Source organism: Pecten maximus, chromosome 9, assembly GCF_902652985.1.
Source record: "Pecten maximus chromosome 9, xPecMax1.1, whole genome shotgun sequence".
Classification (NCBI taxonomy): Eukaryota; Metazoa; Mollusca; class Bivalvia; order Pectinida; family Pectinidae; genus Pecten; species Pecten maximus.
This window is the reverse complement of record NC_047023.1, coordinates 7798162-7817702: the sequence shown is the minus strand read 5'-3', so window position 1 is coordinate 7817702 and position 19541 is coordinate 7798162. Positions and strand designations below refer to the sequence as shown.

Below are 19541 nucleotides of genomic sequence, written 5' to 3'. Positions count from 1 at the left end.
ATGTTAATAATGATCCAATATTTACCCTGCACGAAAGGGACCGTCAATGTGATCCACTTCAAGATACGCATGTCATATTATAATGATCCAATAATTTCTCTGCATGAAATACCTCATCAGCGTGATCCACTATAATATTCTAAGTGATATCATAATGATCCAATATTTACCCTCCATGGCGGCCCTGTCAAATTATAATGATCCAATAATTTCTCTGCATGAAAGACCTCATCAGCGTGATCCACTATAATATTCTATGTCATATTATAATGATCCAATATTTACTCTCCATGGCGGCCCTGTCAACGACATACACAAGATAAGCATATCATATTATAATGATCCAAAATTTACTCTGCATGGCAGGTCCCGTCAGTGAGATCAACTATAAGATTTGCATGCCGTATTATAATCATACAATATTTACGTTGCATGCCATGTTCCATCAATTTGATTCAATATTATATAAATATTTTGTTATTGAGATCCAATATTTACTCAGTATATCATATTTCGTCCATTATCCGTCATTAAATTACCTTTAAGACAGACAGACAGACAGACAGACAGACAGACAGACAGACAGACAGACAGTATATTCACCCTTCTCTCCATGATATATTTTCGTGGTACTCTTGCGGTATCAGAATGTACACAGAGCACATAGCTACATAATAACGTACACCCCTTGGCTGAATTACGTATGAATTACATGTAAATATAATCACAAAATATCAAAATAAATATTTAAGTAATTGGATCGTATATGTGAATATAATGACACTAAGGTAGAGAGAAACCTATTATGATAAATATTTTACATTAAAAGGATATCTTAATGTGTTTCACATAACACTCAATAGCGACCTCTATCATGTTCTCACTTCAAATAAAGTAACACATGCAGTAAAAAACGTGACGCTGTATAGATGACTATAAAAATCAATAGGTATATAGGGTTCATTAAAATGTCGTAAATGGAAATAAAATCTATGAGATCACCGACTTGAATGGTAGTAACTGGTACACTCAGGTAACGGGTCTATAACTGTATTATGACAGTGTGGACGACTATCACTACAGACGTTATATAGAATATCTTACCTTACAAGTGAAGTCCCGAAATCCCTTACCAGGTATGATGGGCAGTGGCTATTCTAGGAGTATTGCTTTGAATGCCAGTGATCTTCCACCCAAAGTTTCTCAAACGGAGGAACGTCAACCGTCAGTGTCCGACACAACAAGTGTCCATGAAAATGGTGATCAGACTGAGATACAGAACGGAAGGGAGGTCAATGGAGAAAGACATCCAGAAACAACTGTTAGTAATGGTTCAAATAATGAAACTATTTCTCCTGACCAGTCAAATGGTCAATCTCAGTATAACATTCAACACAGTTTAAACCCGACGTCGTCTGCGCAGCCAATGTCTTTGAGGAATGAGCAAGATGAGCGGCGTATGAGAAATGATAGCGAGAATAGGTATGGAGGCTCAGCTTACAACAGTGAACAGGGGCCTCCTAACTATTACGACCTCTATCCGGAGGAGAGGGAAGTTGATGATGTGACAGAAAATAACACTTCTACTGTATCTATTCATGAACTACAAACAGGTGTCGATTCACAGGGAGAGGGTAGTAGTGATGAATCGGATAGAATATCTACTATGGGTTACAGTAGGGGTCAGATTATTCCTAACGTGGACGGGTCTGACGATACTTTTTCTAACATGGGCAGATCTGACGAAGGTCAGACTCTTCCTAACATGGGTGGATCTGACGAAGGTCAGACTCTTCCTAACATGGGTGGATCTGACGAAGGTCAGACTCTTCCTAACACGAACGGGTCTGACGAGGGCGAGACTCCGCTTAACATGGACGTCTTCGATGAGGGTTGCTATGATATAGGGATGATACTACCACTAACTTACTAACAGAATCCCAATAAGAAGAAAGCCAGAGAAAGGCTAGTGTTTGTGACACAACAATCCAACAACCCCAAGGTGCTTCAACAAGCATTGAATGCATTTCAATTGCTTAATCTGCAGAGTAAAAGCGAAGTTGGTCCAGCTACCGAAAAATTAAACTTTCTCAAAATCAAACAAGGTAAAGTTATCGTTTTATCAATATACAATTGAAGATTTATAAAGACGATTAATGCGTTTTCATTAAGCAGTGGGATACCTTTCATCGTTGTTTTAACCATTGTTATCATGGATTGTTACTTTTATTCTGGTGTCATCCTGTCTTTGTTTTGTTGCGGACAAAGATACGTTAACAAGCTTTGTCAAGCTAATTCTACCATAAATTATTATATCAGGATTAAAAAAAAATGTTGTTAAAATGTAATCAGCCTAATCACCTTTTGAACAACTGGGCCAAGATAGTTATACGATATATCAAGAGAGAGATACACTGTGTGAAACGATATATGTACTCATATCACACCTGTACTCATATCACACCTGTACTCATATCACACCGGTACTCTTATCACACCTGTACTCTTATCACACATACTAAATCCGTGGCGTTTTCTCATTTGTTTTAGAATTAATGGAGAGCATTAAACGCAAAAATCGACAGATGCTACTAAACTCTACTGAAAAAGCACAGTCATGTGGGATCTACAAATCGGAATTGCTGACGACTATGAGAGAAGCTGAGACATGTTTACAGAGTATGTCGGCACCTTCCCTCCAACATAACGTGCTCAGTATGGGACGTCAAGCAGTGTCAGAGATATCTAGGTACAAGAAACCAAGGCCCCTTGTCCACGACATCATGAGAGCTACCATGATATTATTAGGAGAATCTCCTTCTGATGTAGAGGTATGTATTGATTCAATTACAGTTTGATGTATATAACAGTAATGTCGTTTACTTTAATGAAATTTCATTCAAGTAAAAACAACCATTATAAATTCATATAAACTAACATTATTTCGTGAGAATGCAAGTTTGCGAAGTACACAAATATTTTTATCAATAAACTTTCAACGGTTATTCAACTCCTTGGTCAACGTCGGATGTTAAGTTACATGTATGTGGAATAAATATTCTTTAAGCAAATACCAATGGCGACCGTTTTCTTGATCATACATATATCCTTGATGGTTTTTAAATGCACATATTTTTCTTTCCTTGTATTCTGCAGCATTGGTCAAATATTCAAAAGTATATGAAGAAGTCCGGGAAAAACGGATTTCTTGATAAAATAAAAAGGTTTGAGATAAGCAGAGTTAGCGTGGATGACGCAGAGAAAGCAAACAAGTTAGTAGGACGGTACGATCGAAGGGCAGCTATTGGCGGAGGAAGTGCCGGGGCAGGGACGTTCTATGTTTGGGTAGGTAGAGTTAGTTTGCTTTTATCAGAGGACGTGGCAGATAAAAAAACCCAACTAATTTTGACCCTAATGATATAAGTTGGTTTAACTTGTTTCGCAATTGTTTTAAAATTAATAAATAAATACACTTGCTATAACTATGCTACAGGTTAATGGTAACGTTTCTTTTGTAGGTTACCGATGTGACAGAACGTGTACTCGGCCTGGAAGGCAAATGAATATCTAACCACTGACTCAATGCTGGTTTTAGCATGGTCCATGTATATTACTTAAATATTTCAGGACACAGCACAACTACTGTGATATGATTTAATATATAATGCTGTTTATATTCACATTGTTACGCTAACACATAGCATCAAATGCTTTTATAAAGTAGTGTCCTATACGGTAGTTCCGAAACTCATTGTATTATTTTGCTTACTTTCGAAGTTTGCAATCTCCGATACTGGCCAGGAGCAAAGAAAATAAACAGTAACGATGTAAACTAACAGAAATAAGCAGTGTTTGTCGCTGTAGCTGAACCGTACCTGATAAAATGTAAGGATGGCGTTTGGTTATATCTATATAGCTCAGTTAATGCTTAAAGATGCTAAACCGTCCTAACAAGATTGCATGTAAGCCCGAAAACTACATACTATATATGTTGGAATAAGGAAGATTCGTTCACCTTGAAGATGAAATGAGGAGCTTTTATTTCTGGACGGCTGCGATAGAGTAAAGTGCATGGTGTAGCATTTGCTATGGTATGAATACACACACCAGTGTATTCTTGTCATGATTACACCTGTCGGAGATGTGGTACATTTAAGCAGTGATGTTTAATTTCTTTATTGATTCCGTATACATTTCCTATCATCGATAATGATGTCCTGGTACAAGCCTTTATTGAATATAAGAGGTTATTTATTTTTCTATTTTGGGACGTACAAAGATTAATGTGCAGGTTTAAATACAATTTCCCTTCAGAAAATGTCTGCTTCTAGAGATACTACATCTTTATATAATTCTACTTCATTTTTACTTTTCTTTTTTTCGAAACAGCTTGCAATAGGTTTCATGAAAAGCAATACTTAGATATTATCCGAAATCGTTTTGCATTTAAATTAATTAATGTCACCTGTAGATATAACATTGTATTTTAAACATAACCACTGATCGTTTGTGAGTGCAGGTGTAGGTTGCGGGACATATTTAACAGTTATATTACGGAAATTTGCTTTCAAAGTGAATTAATGTAAATGTACCTTAGATAATCTTTACACCGAGGGATGCTTCCGATTGCACTATGTAATTTCACACAGCAATTACTCATATACTAATGAATAACATTACTGAAGGCCATGCGGCCTAGTTTTTAGTCAGTAATTAATACTTTCATACATTGATTCTGATGAATAAAAACCTACGTCCTGCGTTGAAATACATACGGAATAAAAATTTTATAACTCAACACCTATTGACATAACGGCATAATAGCTTTCTGTGGCCGGATGAGCATATTAATCATTCACCGATTGCCTTGAACCCACACCGCGCGACCTTTAAATCATATACACAGTGGATACATATACACCAAGGATATATCAAATACACAGCCCTCATAGGTATTAGTTTATGACTTTAAAGTGGCTTAACGGCGATCTATCAACAGTGTTTACTACATGGCGAGATCAAAACTTTCGTTGTTCATTGGGAAGTAAATCCCTTACTAACCTTAAATCACTGATAACCTTTGTTACATACACAAAATGTCTTAAGCCGATTTTCTTATCATTGAGCAAAAGATATTTGTTTTTCTAAAATGACATATGTAGAACTAGTGGAAACTTAATACGTTAATTGCTATTGTTATCTACGTTAAGGTATAGATAATTTGTTAGTATTTAAAGTACACAACGTAAACACATGTTGAATACCTATAGTTATTCCTTGTCATACGAATACCGTCACAATCAGGGTCAACACACTCTCTATTGACAAGACATATTTTAACATGCGAGAACGTCACGGATAAATAACGTGGTCATTGGTTTCGTATACAATACGTGGATAAAGTTGTTTATGAACAAATAAGTTGAGAAGATATCTTGAAAACAGAAGTGGTGTTTTGCAAAAATGAAAAGCAACACTAAGGAAAAACTTATATTTATCACGTGAGAAAACAAAGGTAAGTCACTGGCGTCGATATACTTATTGGCGATTGTGTCTACTGTATAGGTAAGTAATTATTGTGAAGTATTTAGTGAAATTGATAATATTTGTTGTCCTACTCTCCTTTAATTTAATAACAGTGATCCTTTATTCAAAAATAGATATAAGCATTGGGCCGAAATAATATATTGTATTGAATGATTGTTTGGTCCGTATTGTTAGAAGTGATACAGGATCATCAACTGATAAAAGTTGTGTCTTCACGAAAGTGTATATCGCCTGTACAGTTCAGAAATTTACTTTGTATGTACTGTCACTGTAATTATTCCATTGATCACATATATACATATATATTTATTGTATACTGTTTTAACGTTCCGACTGGAAATTATAACAAATTTTATTACAGAAAATTTATTGACGAAATAGCCGTATGTAATTTAGTTTTATCAATATTTTGCATAAAATCCGATACTAAATTAGGAAAAATTAAAAAAAACCACCCGATATCTAAAATCTACCAAATTATTCAACTACTGGGTATAGCCATTGTATAGTATATATACCTATAACATCTGTTTATACCTATTTATATTTGGCTTAACAAACCGACACAGTTACGCTGAAATATTGAACAAGACATTCATTATGGCACGAATCGAATCTTTCTTCATGTTAAAATAACTCAAACTAATAAATAAAGTTCAATTAAGATGAAGTGGCTTATCCTATGAAACGCCCCGTATCATACAAGGCTTTGACAGTAATAGCCAATGATAACATGTCTACTGAATACGATTTCAGTACAACGACAATAGATTATAGTAAATCTTACTGTATCAATATTGAACCTATCCAGTGGATAGCCCATTAGCATGCTACAAAAGGCCCAGAGTGGTAGTAGGCTGATTGTTAGATATATCTCTATTTGTTTTTGAGTGAGATTATTAAAAGCCATATAAAATTTCATATATTACATGTGTCGTTGTAGTTTGAGGACAGATATATAATCATATATTAATGTCATTGAATGATAAAATGAAAGACCAGTAAACTTTTATTTTCATAACTGAGTTATGCAAACTGTATTAGTGGACTTATTTGAACTTACTGAAAATTTCAGCTCCGCGTTAGCATGGGGTCTGCTTCGTCAAGTGAGGAGGCTTCTACTCCGGCGGGGAAAGATGCCGTAGCTAACGGTGATGGCCCGCCAAAGGTCAAAGAGGACGACGGAAAATTGGATGTGGAGGCTTTCAGCAACTACAAAGACGAGAATGTATGTTTGTAAAGATACATACTGGTAGTCAGTAAGGGAACACGTGGGAAGTTGTAGAAATAAACAAACAAATATCAATGGGAAAGTACGTTAATTAAAATATGCCGTAAACAATAGATGGTATTACAGTTACGTATATACGCACGTTTTTTAATTGTTATATGTTTGTTTACATGTTTTCGGTACAGACAATAGATATACTATTGTCAGTAGTGCACCAGATTTCATTCATCCTTGGTTACATTCATTGCTCACGGGGCCGTGCTTGACAAATTGTTTTTTATATGTCACCGACAAGACGTAAAAGGATCACATGATATAAATGCTGATATGTTTATTCCACAGCCAATCATGCCAAATGCCGTAGAGGATGGCTATCCAAAAGTATCGCCTCCGCCAAAGAAGAAAGCGGATATATTCACGGAGGATGACATGCCAGAACCCGACACGCATGCGCACTCGGTACACGTTAACCAAAATTTCTAATAAAAACCATTTCTTCACAATTATGGAGTAAAATGCCATGATGTTGGCTACTAATGTTGATATAAATTCGTGGTTTCACAAAATACAATGAAAATGATATCAACATGTAGCCTCATCATAATTGTAGCGTGGACTATTTCTCCTTGCAGATAAAGCCTGAACCAAACCCTATGTTGGATGCCCTAGTGAATGACCTCACAAGTCCCTTCTCATCAGATATCATAAAGGTTCGGGCAATCTTTGTCTGGATCGGGTTACAACCCTTCAGCATGATGAGGTACCCTCTGAAGTTGAATCCTAAATCTACGATGGGTTACTTAAAACGTATGGCACTTGGGAATCTATCTTACGCCGAGTTATTTACCGTCATGTGCAGGTAAGATATTCCGGCTTGGTTAAGTGGCATATAAGTCTGAACACATACAGGGTATCGAGAATGATTATCAGTGATGTGATCTAGTAACTCAGCATTGATACCAAATAGAGTTGGGTTATTATGAACACTAATATACATATACAGTTTAAAGAGGGGAATTCTTAACACGAATTAAAAACAATATGAAGAAAGAAATAGAAATGAATACAATGTACTGTGAATATATTATTTTAGCGTGTTCAACTTTAAGCGCAAAACCTGATTAGAACGAATTACCGCAATGCTAAAGTAGCGCAACTACAATGCTAAAATAAGATTACCGCTAAAATATATTCGTTTACAGTATAATGTTTTTAATTACTTGTGGTATTTCCTGTGATTTCGTTTCCATTATAACAGGATGGCGAAGATCCCGTGTGTTATGGTGTCTGGAGTCGCTAAATCTAACGTGTATGAAATAGGTGACGAGGATGTAGACAATCTCCGAAACATGTGGAATGCAGTTTATGTTAAGGGTGGCTGGAGGCTTGTTTTCCCATTATGGGGTCTGAAGGCGATAGCTGGGAGAAGTACTGGGTCTCATCCGGGTACGTTATTACGTTTTGTGTAGATTTTCATAATGTAAGCTCTGATAACAATTAATATTCAACACACAGTTGCTTTATAATGTCACTTGTTCCGTGAGAGACGTCGAATGCCAATAAACAAACACTCTTTTAATTTTATAACATATTTAAGAACATATTTTAATTTCCAATAATGATATCAAATTTGTGTTTGTTTCATTGTCATTGACCCTGTTCTCAGTTTGAGAACGTGTTATTACTTTGTCATGGGAGTAGAAATTGTCTACTAGTCTGGTACGTCCCATGTTAGCACCCTGATATTCCAGTTGTTTATTGCATAGGTTCTTCTTTTGCTAATCTCACATTTACTTTCAATCATTTTTTCATTATATTAAATGTCTTAAATATCAACCATACTACTTCAAACTTTGCGTATGCTGTGTTTCTGTTGTAGGGAGGGATATTGCACTTAAAGGTGATGCTTTGAAGGAGATGATACTCGACGCTATTAATGAATACTACTTTCTTACCGACCCGTCAGAATTCATATTCAGGTGTATGCCCGATGAGGAAAATTGGCAGTTGATCAAATCTCCTTACACTAAAACAAAATTTGTATCAGTGCCCCTTTTACGACCGAAATTCTTCGAGTATGGATTAAAGCTGCAGGCCGGATCACAGGAGGGTATAATTCTGTGTGAAGAGGGGCTGTGTGAGGTCAGGATCAATTATTCCAAAACGTACGTACAGCTACTTCCGGTGTTGCTGTACTACGATAGAGAGAACGGCGGAGAGCATACAAAAGAAGACAGGCACACAGCCGTGATAATTGAAGGGGATGTTGTTCGATTTGTAATGAGGCTCCCAAAAGGGGGAGTATATAAACTACAAATATTAGATATATATAGCGCGTGGGTGTGTTCTTTTAAAGTTATCTGTGTTGAGCCAAGTGACATGGGCCCATTCCCCGTTGAGGCAGAACTCGGATTTGGACCATATGGAGATTTAAAACAAACTGTTGGGTTGGAGGCAAAATCACATCTCAATGGTATGGAGGTTATCCATACTAATCAAGAGGTGGAATTTGTATTTTCCCGCGCCAGACCAATGGAGTTCATGGCAGAACTGGTTCACAATGAGATTTGGGAAGAGGACCTCGCGGACTGTGTCTCATTTAAGTCCGATATGGGCCAGTTGGTGGTCAAGGTTAAGATAGACATTAAGGGTGAATTTGTGCTAATGATACATGCCAAGGATGTGGGATCAAAAGATGACTTCGACAATGTGGTGAATTACCTTCTAATTTTAAAGGAACCAAAAAAGAAAAAGCCGGGCGAGGAAGAAGAAAAGGTTAGTAGACACATTTACATCTCGCTGACGTGACTCTGTATCCGATTTGATCAAACGTTAACAATACATAAATGCATAGGTTTTATAACACATAATAAATATGGTTTTAAAACAATCATTGCGCAATCAATAAAAACATTTTTCTTTCATTGAATTAAAAAGTACGGTGTTATATTTAATACACAACATCCTTATCTTTTGTTAAAAAGGAAACAGTATTTAGTGGAATGGACCAAAAAGTTCTCAAGAGTCTCGGTCTGGAAAAGGTTGTGAACAAGGGTAAAGGTAATGATGCAGCCAAAAACGAAGAGGATGATCGAAAGAGAAAGGAGAACATTACAAAGATGAAAAACATGTCAAAGCCTTTGACGAAAGAGCAGAAGAGAGCACAGGAGTTAGCCAGTCTTAAGAAAGGTTAAATTCATTATTATTATATCCCTGGTTTGACTTTCTTATCACAGATATATCGCTTACCATGAAGAGCGTATGACTAATTGAAAAAATAAATAAAATAAACGGTAAAATAAAATTTGTTATTGAGAGGGATTATTAAAAGCCATATAAAATTTCATATATTACATGTGTCGTTGTAGTTTAAAGACAGATATATAATCATATATTAATGTCATTGAATGATAAAATGAAAGACCAGTAAACTTTTATTTTCATAACTGATTTATGCAAACTGTATAAGTGGACTTATTTGAACTTACTGAAAATTTCAGCTCCGCGTTAGCATGGGGTCTGCTTCGTCCAGTGAGGAGGCTTCTACTCCAGCGGGTAAGGATGCCGTAGCTAACGGTGATGGTCCGTCAAAGGTCAAAGAGGACGACGGAAAATTGGATGTGGAGGCTTTCAGCAACTACAAAGACGAGAATGTATGTTTGTAAAGATACATACTGTTAGTCAGTAAGGGTACACGTGGGAAGTTGTAGAAATAAACAAACAAATATCAATGGGAAAGTACGTTAAAATATGCCGTAAACAATAGATGGTATTACAGTTACGTATTTACGCACGTTTTTTAATTGTTATATGTTTGTTTACATGTTTTCGGTACAGACAATAGATATACTATTGTCAGTAGTGCACCAGATTTCATTCATCCTTGGTTACATCCATTGCTCACGGGGCCGTGCTCGACAAATTGTTTTTTATATGTCACCGACAAGACGTAAAAGGATCACATGATATAAATGCTGATATGTTTATTCCACAGCCAATCATGCCAAATGCCGTAGAGGATGGCTATCCAAAAGTATCGCCTCCGCCAAAGAAGAAAGCGGATATATTCACGAAGGATGACATGCAAGAACCCGACACGCATGCGCACTCGGTACACGTTAACCAAAATTTCTAATAAAAACCATTTCTTCACAATTATGGAGTAAAATGCCATGATGTTGGCTACTAATGTTGATATAAATTCGTGGTTTCACAAAATACAATGAAAATGATATCAACATGTAGCCTCATCATAATTGTAGCGTGCACTATTTCTCCTTGCAGATAAAGCCTGAACCAAACCCTATGTTGGATGCCCTAGTGAATGACCTCACAAGTCCCTTCTCATCAGATATCATAAAGGTTCGGGCAATCTTTGTCTGGATCGGGTTACAACCCTTCAGCATGATGAGGTACCCTCTGAAGTTGAATCCTAAATCTACGATGGGTTATTTAAAACGTATGGCACTTGGGAATCTATCTTACGCCGAACTATTTACCGTCATGTGCAGGTAAGATATTCCGGGTTAAGTGGCATATAAGTCTGAACACATACAGGGTATCGAGGATGATTATCAGTGATGTCATCTAGTAACTCAGCATTGATACCAAATAGAGTTGGGTTATTATGAACACTAATATACATATACAGTTTAAAGAGGGGAATTCTTAACACGAATTAAAAACAATATGAAGAAAGAAATAGAAATGAATACAATGTACTGTGAATATATTATTTTAGCGTGTTCAACTTTAAGCGCAAAACCTGATTAGAACGAATTACCGCAATGCTAAAGTAGCGCAACTACAATGCTAAAATAAGATTACCGCTAAAATATATTCGTTTACAGTATAATGTTTTTAATGACTTGTGGTATTACCTGTGATTTCGTTTCCATTATAACAGGATGGCGAAGATCCCGTGTGTTATGGTGTCTGGAGTCGCTAAATCTAACGTGTATGAAATAGGTGACGAGGATGTAGACAATCTCCGAAACATGTGGAATGCAGTTTATGTTAAGGGTGGCTGGAGGCTTGTTTTCCCATTATGGGGTCTGAAGGCGATAGCTGGGAGAAGTACTGGGTCTCATCCGGGTACGTTATTACGTTTTGTGTAGATTTTCATAATGTAAGCTCTGATAACAATTAATATTCAACACACAGTTGCTTTATAATGTCACTTGTTCCGTGAGAGACGTCGAATGCCAATAAACAAACACTCTTTTAATTTTATAACATATTTAAGAACAAATTTTATTTCAAATAATGATATCAAATTTGTGTTTGTTTCATTGTCATTGACCATGTTCTCAGTTTGAGAACGTGTTATTACTTTGTCATGGGAGTAGAAATTGTCAACTAGTCTGGTACGTCCCATGTTAGCACCCTGATATTCCAGTTGTTTATTGCATAGGTTCTTCTTTTGCTAATCTCACATTTACTTTCAATCATTTTTTCATTATATTAAATGTCTTAAATATCAACCATACTACTTCAAACTTTGCGTATGCTGTGTTTCTGTTGTAGGGAGGGATATTGCACTTAAAGGTGATGCTTTGAAGGAGATGATACTCGACGCTATTAATGAATACTACTTTCTTACCGACCCGTCAGAATTCATATTCAGGTGTATGCCCGATGAGGAAAATTGGCAGTTGATCAAATCTCCTTACACTAAAACAAAATTTGTATCAGTGCCCCTTTTACGACCGAAATTCTTCGAGTATGGATTAAAGCTGCAGGCCGGATCACAGGAGGGTATAATTCTGTGTGAAGAGGGGCTGTGTGAGGTCAGGATCAATTACTCCAAAACGTACGTACAGCTACTTCCGGTGTTGATGTACTACGATAGAGAGAACGGCGGAGAGCATACAAAAGAAGACAGGCACACAGCCGTGATAATTGAAGGGGATGTTGTTCGATTTGTAATGAGGCTCCCAAAAGGGGGAGTATATAAACTACAAATATTAGATATATATAGCGCGTGGGTGTGTTCTTTTAAAGTTATCTGTGTTGAGCCAAGTGACATGGGCCCATTCCCCGTTGAGGCAGAACTCGGATTTGGACCATATGGAGATTTAAAACAAACTATTGGGTTGGAGGCAAAATCACATCTCAATGGTATGGAGGTTATCCATACTAATCAAGAGGTGGAATTTGTATTTTCCCGCGCCAGACCAATGGAGTTCATGGCAGAACTGGTTCACAATGAGATTTGGGAAGAGGACCTCGCGGACTGTGTCTCATTTAAGTCCGATATGGGCCAGTTGGTGGTCAAGGTTAAGATAGACATTAAGGGTGAATTTGTGCTAATGATACATGCCAAGGATGTGGGATCAAAAGATGACTTCGACAATGTGGTGAATTACCTTCTAATTTTAAAGGAACCAAAAAAGAAAAAGCCGGGCGAGGAAGAAGAAAAGGTTAGTAGACACATTTACATCTCGCTGACGTGACTCTGTATCCGATTTGATCAAACGTTAACAATACATAAATACATAGGTTTTATAACACATAATAAATATGGTATTAAAACAATCATTGCGCAATCAATAAACACATTTTTCTTTCATTGAATTAAAAAGTACGGTGTTATATTTAATACACTACATCCTTATCTTTTGTTAAAAAGGAAACAGTATTTAGTGGAATGGACCAAAAAGTTCTCAAGAGTCTCGGTCTGGAAAAGGTTGTGAACAAGGGTAAAGGTAATGATGCAGCCAAAAACGAAGAGGATGATCGAAAGAGAAAGGAGAACATTACAAAGATGAAAAACATGTCAAAGCCTTTGACGAAAGAGCAGAAGAGAGCACAGGAGTTAGCCAGTCTTAAGAAAGGTTAAATTCATTATTATTATATCCCTGGTTTGACTTTCTTATCACAGATATATCGCTTACCATGAAGAGCGTATGACTAATTGAAAAAAATAAATAGAAATAAACGGTAAAATAAATTTGAATAATAATAATGGTACTACAAACCCTCATTATTTGTTTCCTTAATCTATGAAATATATCAATGCATCGTGCCGATCATATATACGTTTTGATCATTCTATTACTATTTTAGCAAGTAACATACAGCTACAATTTCTATATATAGTTTTAAAACGGCTGTAAGCTCTAAACCTTACCTTGAAATCTTTCACAGCCTTGACAGCAGCTATAGACAGTAGAAATATTGACCAACTGGAAAGAGCAATCGAGGACAGTAAGACGTACCCGGAACTCCAGGAGCAGGTGCACGAGGCGGAAGCCAAATACACTGCTCTCCAGAAAATGAGAAAACACTCGTCACAAGTGATGGATATGGCGCAGTCTACGATATCCGAGATACACCGATACAAGGAGCCGACTACCGCCATCCACGAGGTTATGAAGGCGACGTTTCTACTTCTCGGAGAAAATGAGAAAAGTACTGGAGTAAGTGTGGTGCTTGTGCAATGTGCATTTCACTTCAGGATACAAAGCATTACGCTAAGCTCCTAATATTACGTTTGAAACATTGTATAATAAAAATGAAAGACAAATCATAATAAATCAAATATAATGAAAATAAAATACAAAGTATAGTACATATGTTTATCAAAAATGATGAGAATGAAATACAAATCATAGCATATCAAATTCATATTCGTAACTTAGAGAGTACTATTTCTATGAAAATTGAAAAGTTATTTCGAAAATGTGGCTTGTGCTTTCACAAGATTCTTAAAATTGAAAAGACAGCAACTCTTATAACTACCTTTTTTTCTAAAAAAAACCAACAATTAATAAAAATGCAATGTTTCCAAGGAAACGTTCATCTTAACTTGTCAGCTTCAAGTTTCCCTTATTCTGTTATCGTTAAGTTGTTTACTTCAGTTGAGATTATACTGTGTAGGTTTCTGTCGTCCTAAATTACCAGTGTCTTGTTTTCTGTATTATGTTAATATCACTAAATTGCCAGTACTTTAATTGTCAATGTCGCATCAATATTTCTGTCCAGCATTTCTTCGTTGGGCACCATTCAAAAAAGTGCACTCTTTTACTTGTCAATATGATATTCTATATATTAATGTATGATACATATTATGAATATACCGTTTACCTTACACTGCATAAAGGGGATCAGACCATCAAAGTCTGTCAAGGTAATATTATATACAGGACGTCTATGAGTTTTTTTCTTATTTATTCTATATTATATGTATTATATTATTATATATCATATATTGCTTGGTAATATGTTCATGTGCAATTTTCCTTTTAATGTACTATATCTATTAATGTATTGAAAGTATCTGTTATTTCTTGTCATTTAGTAGTTATACAAAAAAATGTAGGGTAAAACAAAAACACTTCTATCGGTTGGTCGTTTGAGGTTCTACTAAATCTAGTGGTTGTCCAAAAATCTCGTTATGTACCCATCCTGCCCTCAAAATGTGTATTGCATAAGCAAAAATGAAAATGAAGGATAATTATAGAAGTCTATTTTTTGATGTTTCTGTTTGAAGATGATACAATGGCGACGATGGGTACTTAATGAGAGTAGTTCGCCCCTGGTTGATTGGATTTGCGTTACAAATCTAAGTGTTTCGAAAAGGTGTCTTCTGATTACATTTCATTTATTTATCATTTGTGGATAACAATACTTGGTAAACTGGGTATATCTACTCTAATTCACTAAATATATAATATATAATGTTAATCTCATTTATCTATATATGTGTTAATAACTTCTGAAATACTAACACTTCAGTTCATCTTATATGTATCATTATAATGTACATTGTAAATGTTGAATAAAATGCAAATTTATATCAATTCATTTAATCACTAACGATCGCACACAGGTTATATATATATATCGAATCATTAAATACATGTGTGATCCATACAGGCCATATCCCAAGTATCAGAAAAGATAAGAATTGAATGAAAGCAGCTTCGGGAAGGTTTTGACTATTTAGTTCCAGATATATCGAGTACCATGTAAGGAAGTGGAGATTAATTTTCTATGTAATATGTCACTTTGTTTTTTAATAAAAAAGTGTTTGTAACAGATTAACAACTCACCAATGCCGTCTACAAGAAAAAATGATTAAATATAACATTCTGGTATTATAGGATTGGATGCACGTCCAGAACTTGCTGAGAAAGACGGGAACTGGCAGCGTAATCGGCCGAGTGAAGAAGTTTGACGCCCTGGCTGTCCCTCTGAAGACGGCAAAAAGGGTTCTCGCTATACTAGAACCGTATGACAGATATGAGGTCACGGACGCCAGTGCTGGAGCAGGGACATTCTATATCTGGGTAACTATTAAGAGAGGCAAAAGAGTAGTAGATGAAAACCCAAGCTAGAATTGTGTAGAGGGACTACCAAAACTCGTGTATATTTGGGCTGGCAATTTGGAAGAGGGACTACCAAAACTTGTGTATATTTGGGCTAGAATTATGTAGAGAGACAACCAAAACTCGTGTATATTAGGGCTAAAATTGTGTAGAGGGACAACCGAAACTCGTGTATATTAGGGCTAGAATTGTGTAGAGAGACAACCAAAACTCGTGTATATTAGGGCTAGAATTGTGTAGAGAGACAACAAAACTCGTGTATATTAGGGCTAGAATTGTGTAGAGGGACAACCAAAACTCGTGTATATTAGGGCTAGAATTGTGTAGAGGGACAACCAAAACTCGTGTATATTTGGGCTGGAATTGGGAAGAGGGACTACCAAAACTTGTGTATATTTGGGCTAGAATTGTGTAGAGGGACAACCAAAACTCGTGTATATTAGGGCTAGAATTGTGTAGAGGGACAACCAAAACTCGTGTATATTAGGGCTAGAATTGTGTAGAGGGACAACCAAAACTCGTGTATATTTGGGCTGGAATTGGGAAGAGGGACTACCAAAACTTGTGTATATTTGGGCTAGAATTGTGTAGAGGGACAACCAAAACTCGTGTATATTAGGGCTAGAATTGTGTAGAGGGACAACCAAAACTCGTGTATATTAGGGCTAGAATTGTGTAGAGGAAGCAAATTTGACACCATACAGGTGCTGTGTTAGCTATCCCCTACAGTCTCGGGAGCCGTATGTTGTTGGTGTATTTTCGTCAAGTTAGAGTACCATGGTTTCATCGTTTTGAAATTAAAATAGTTATGCTCTAGCAACAAAGCTCAAATAATCAATAGTGATATCACTTTAATTAGTGATTACTGAACAAAGACTATAAATATAGCGACTTGAAATTTATGGAAATTCTACTTTATCTTTTTTCTGACCTTAGTTTGTTTACACTCTAAATGGTCACCAATGACCTTGGAATGTAGCATTTAAACTTGAGATATGAGATTACACTTTATCTACTATATGAGGATATAATGCCCGAGTTACGTCAGGAAACCAATTCGAAAACCTTCGTTGTCTGTATATACACACAGTATTTTTTTGTATATACATAATATTTTAATGGAAAATGTATCACTATTTTGTAAAATGAGCGAAATCTGAAATCTTTTCACAGTTGAATCTATGGTATTTTTGTGTTTCATTTTATTGCTAAAATAAAGTATTTACTCATCTATTTTCAGGCCAGTAACATTGCCAATGATGTGGTTGCCATACACACATGACTTAACATCATCATTCCTTTAGAAGTTTCGAAACATACTTCAGTAGGTTGAACTCTTGAAATTAAAGGAAATATGAAAGTTTCTACGAGTACGTAATGGAATCATACACAGTAATATGTTATTTCACCATCTATGTATGTTCATTTCATTCTCTGTTTGTCCGTTGTCCGTATAATGTGACCGGGTGAGGTGTCCTGCTGAAAGTCGACAATGAGGTAGCACGATATTCGACATATGTTTTGCGCTATCACAAGGAGAAAAACACAACTATGACATAGCCTCTCAAAACACAACTATACCATAACCTCCCAAAACACAACTATGACATAGCCTCCCAAAACACGACAATGCCACAGCCTCCCAAAACACAACCATGACATAGCCTCCCAAAACACAACTATGTCATAGTCTCCCAAAACACAATTATGACATAGCCTCCAAAAACACAACTATGACATAGTCTCCCAAAACACGACAATGCCACAGCCTCCCAAAACACAACTATGCCATAGCCTCCCAAATCACAACTATGTCTTAGCCTCCGAAAACACAACTATGTCATAGCCTCCCAAAACACAACTATGTCATAGCCTCCCAAAACACAACTATGTCATAGCCTCCCAAAACACAACTATGCCATAGCCTCCCAAAACACAACTATGTCATAGCCTCCCAAAACACATCTATGTCATAGCCTCCCAAAACACAACTTTGTCATAGCCTCCCAAAACACAACTATGTCATAGCCTCCCAAAACACAACTATGTCATAGCCTCCCAAAACACGACTATGTCATAGCCTCCCAAAACACAACTATGCCATAGCCTCCCAAAACACAATTATGTCATAGCCTTCCAAAACACAACTATGTCATAGCCTCCCAAAACACAACTATGTCATAGCCTCCCAAAACACAACTATGTCATAGCCTCCCAAAACACATTTATGCCATAGCCTCCCAAAACAGAAACATAAACTACATGCCTGCATCTCTCACACATTGGAAGCAGTCGTTAAATAAGCATAGCTGCTGACAGGATATTAAACAATACAAAAGCAAACAAAGAAAACCTTACCAAACATATAAATATGTAAAAGAATAAAAGTAATTTAATGTATAATGATCTAGAGACGAACTCACAAGTTTCCAATGTTTCAAATACTTGTATATAGTTTATCTGAAAAGGACAAACTTTCAATGTCAATAGTTATACTATTCTTCGCTTGTTTCGGACCTACATGTTATCATTAAAAAAAAGAAAACATTACAATTCAATTCCTATGCAATGCTTACCATCGTGATGTCAGTCATAATAAAAAGATAAATCATAAGTTGATGTTGATGTAAATATGTAAAGAAAATGTGAACAGACTATAATATTTTCACTTTTTTTTAATTCAGTTTTTGAATGGGAAAACGTGTAATTTAGATGTATGTGTCATTGCTATGTGTCAAATTAGTCCATGAATCTCCGGACCTTTACCACATTAACACTAAGTCTTCATATTTTACAGTGTTTATGTATAAACGTTGTGCAAAATGTGTTTTAAGTAGCAACATCTGTATTGCACCCTGTACAAACATGGAAAATAATGTTCGGTTTTTGAGGTTCATTTAGTTTTTTCCTTTATTAATTTGTTCAAAACGAAGTTGTATTTTGTTGATCAGCCTTTCACATCTCTGAATTGGTGTAGTACTCTATGAGATTGATGCAGTTCTAAGAATTTACATATGTACATACAAATAAGGAAAAAGGAGGAAAAACTAGACTTGGTTTATTTCCCTTTTACGAATTCATTGAACACGCCCCAGTTCAATGAATTTAGTTTTTAGCAATGATGTCTCCTTATTACACTGATATATGCATTGTATAAAAACCTGTTTTATGTAATTAAAACTGTTGAATAAGTATTAAAAATACTTGATAAGGAAAAGAATGGAGTTATACTTTATTGCTGTTTCTGATGACAATACCTATTTTTATTAATCGATTACTGTTTATAGCTGTCGGTTATAGGCGTATGCATCGCTATATTTTGATGATATCATATTATAGACGGTCAAAATCTTTTTGGAAACAAATTATAATTATGTTACTGTGTATGCTAGGTCAATATATAGACCTAAAGGAATACAAAATCATTCAAC

General features: G+C 35.9%; 1 protein-coding gene across 2 annotated transcripts; it reads left to right on the top strand.

Moving 5' to 3' along the window:
• Positions 1 to 5403: 5403 nt before the first annotated feature.
• On the top strand, positions 5404 to 18057 carry LOC117334898 (hillarin-like). Of its 2 annotated transcripts, XM_033894740.1 has the most exons (11): positions 5404 to 5515; positions 6623 to 6775; positions 7121 to 7237; positions 7411 to 7637; positions 8037 to 8224; positions 8658 to 9553; positions 9763 to 9967; positions 13928 to 14199; positions 14883 to 14909; positions 15886 to 16071; positions 17351 to 18057. In XM_033894740.1, the coding sequence occupies exons 2-11, from the start codon at positions 6635 to 6637 to the stop codon at positions 17390 to 17392; spliced, it is 2301 nt and encodes a 766-aa protein (XP_033750631.1). In that variant the 5' UTR covers positions 5404 to 5515; positions 6623 to 6634; the 3' UTR covers positions 17393 to 18057. The 2 variants fall into 2 exon arrangements, with proteins under 2 accessions (XP_033750631.1, XP_033750632.1); XM_033894741.1 differs by lacking the exon at positions 14883 to 14909.
• Positions 18058 to 19541: the final 1484 nt, after the last annotated feature.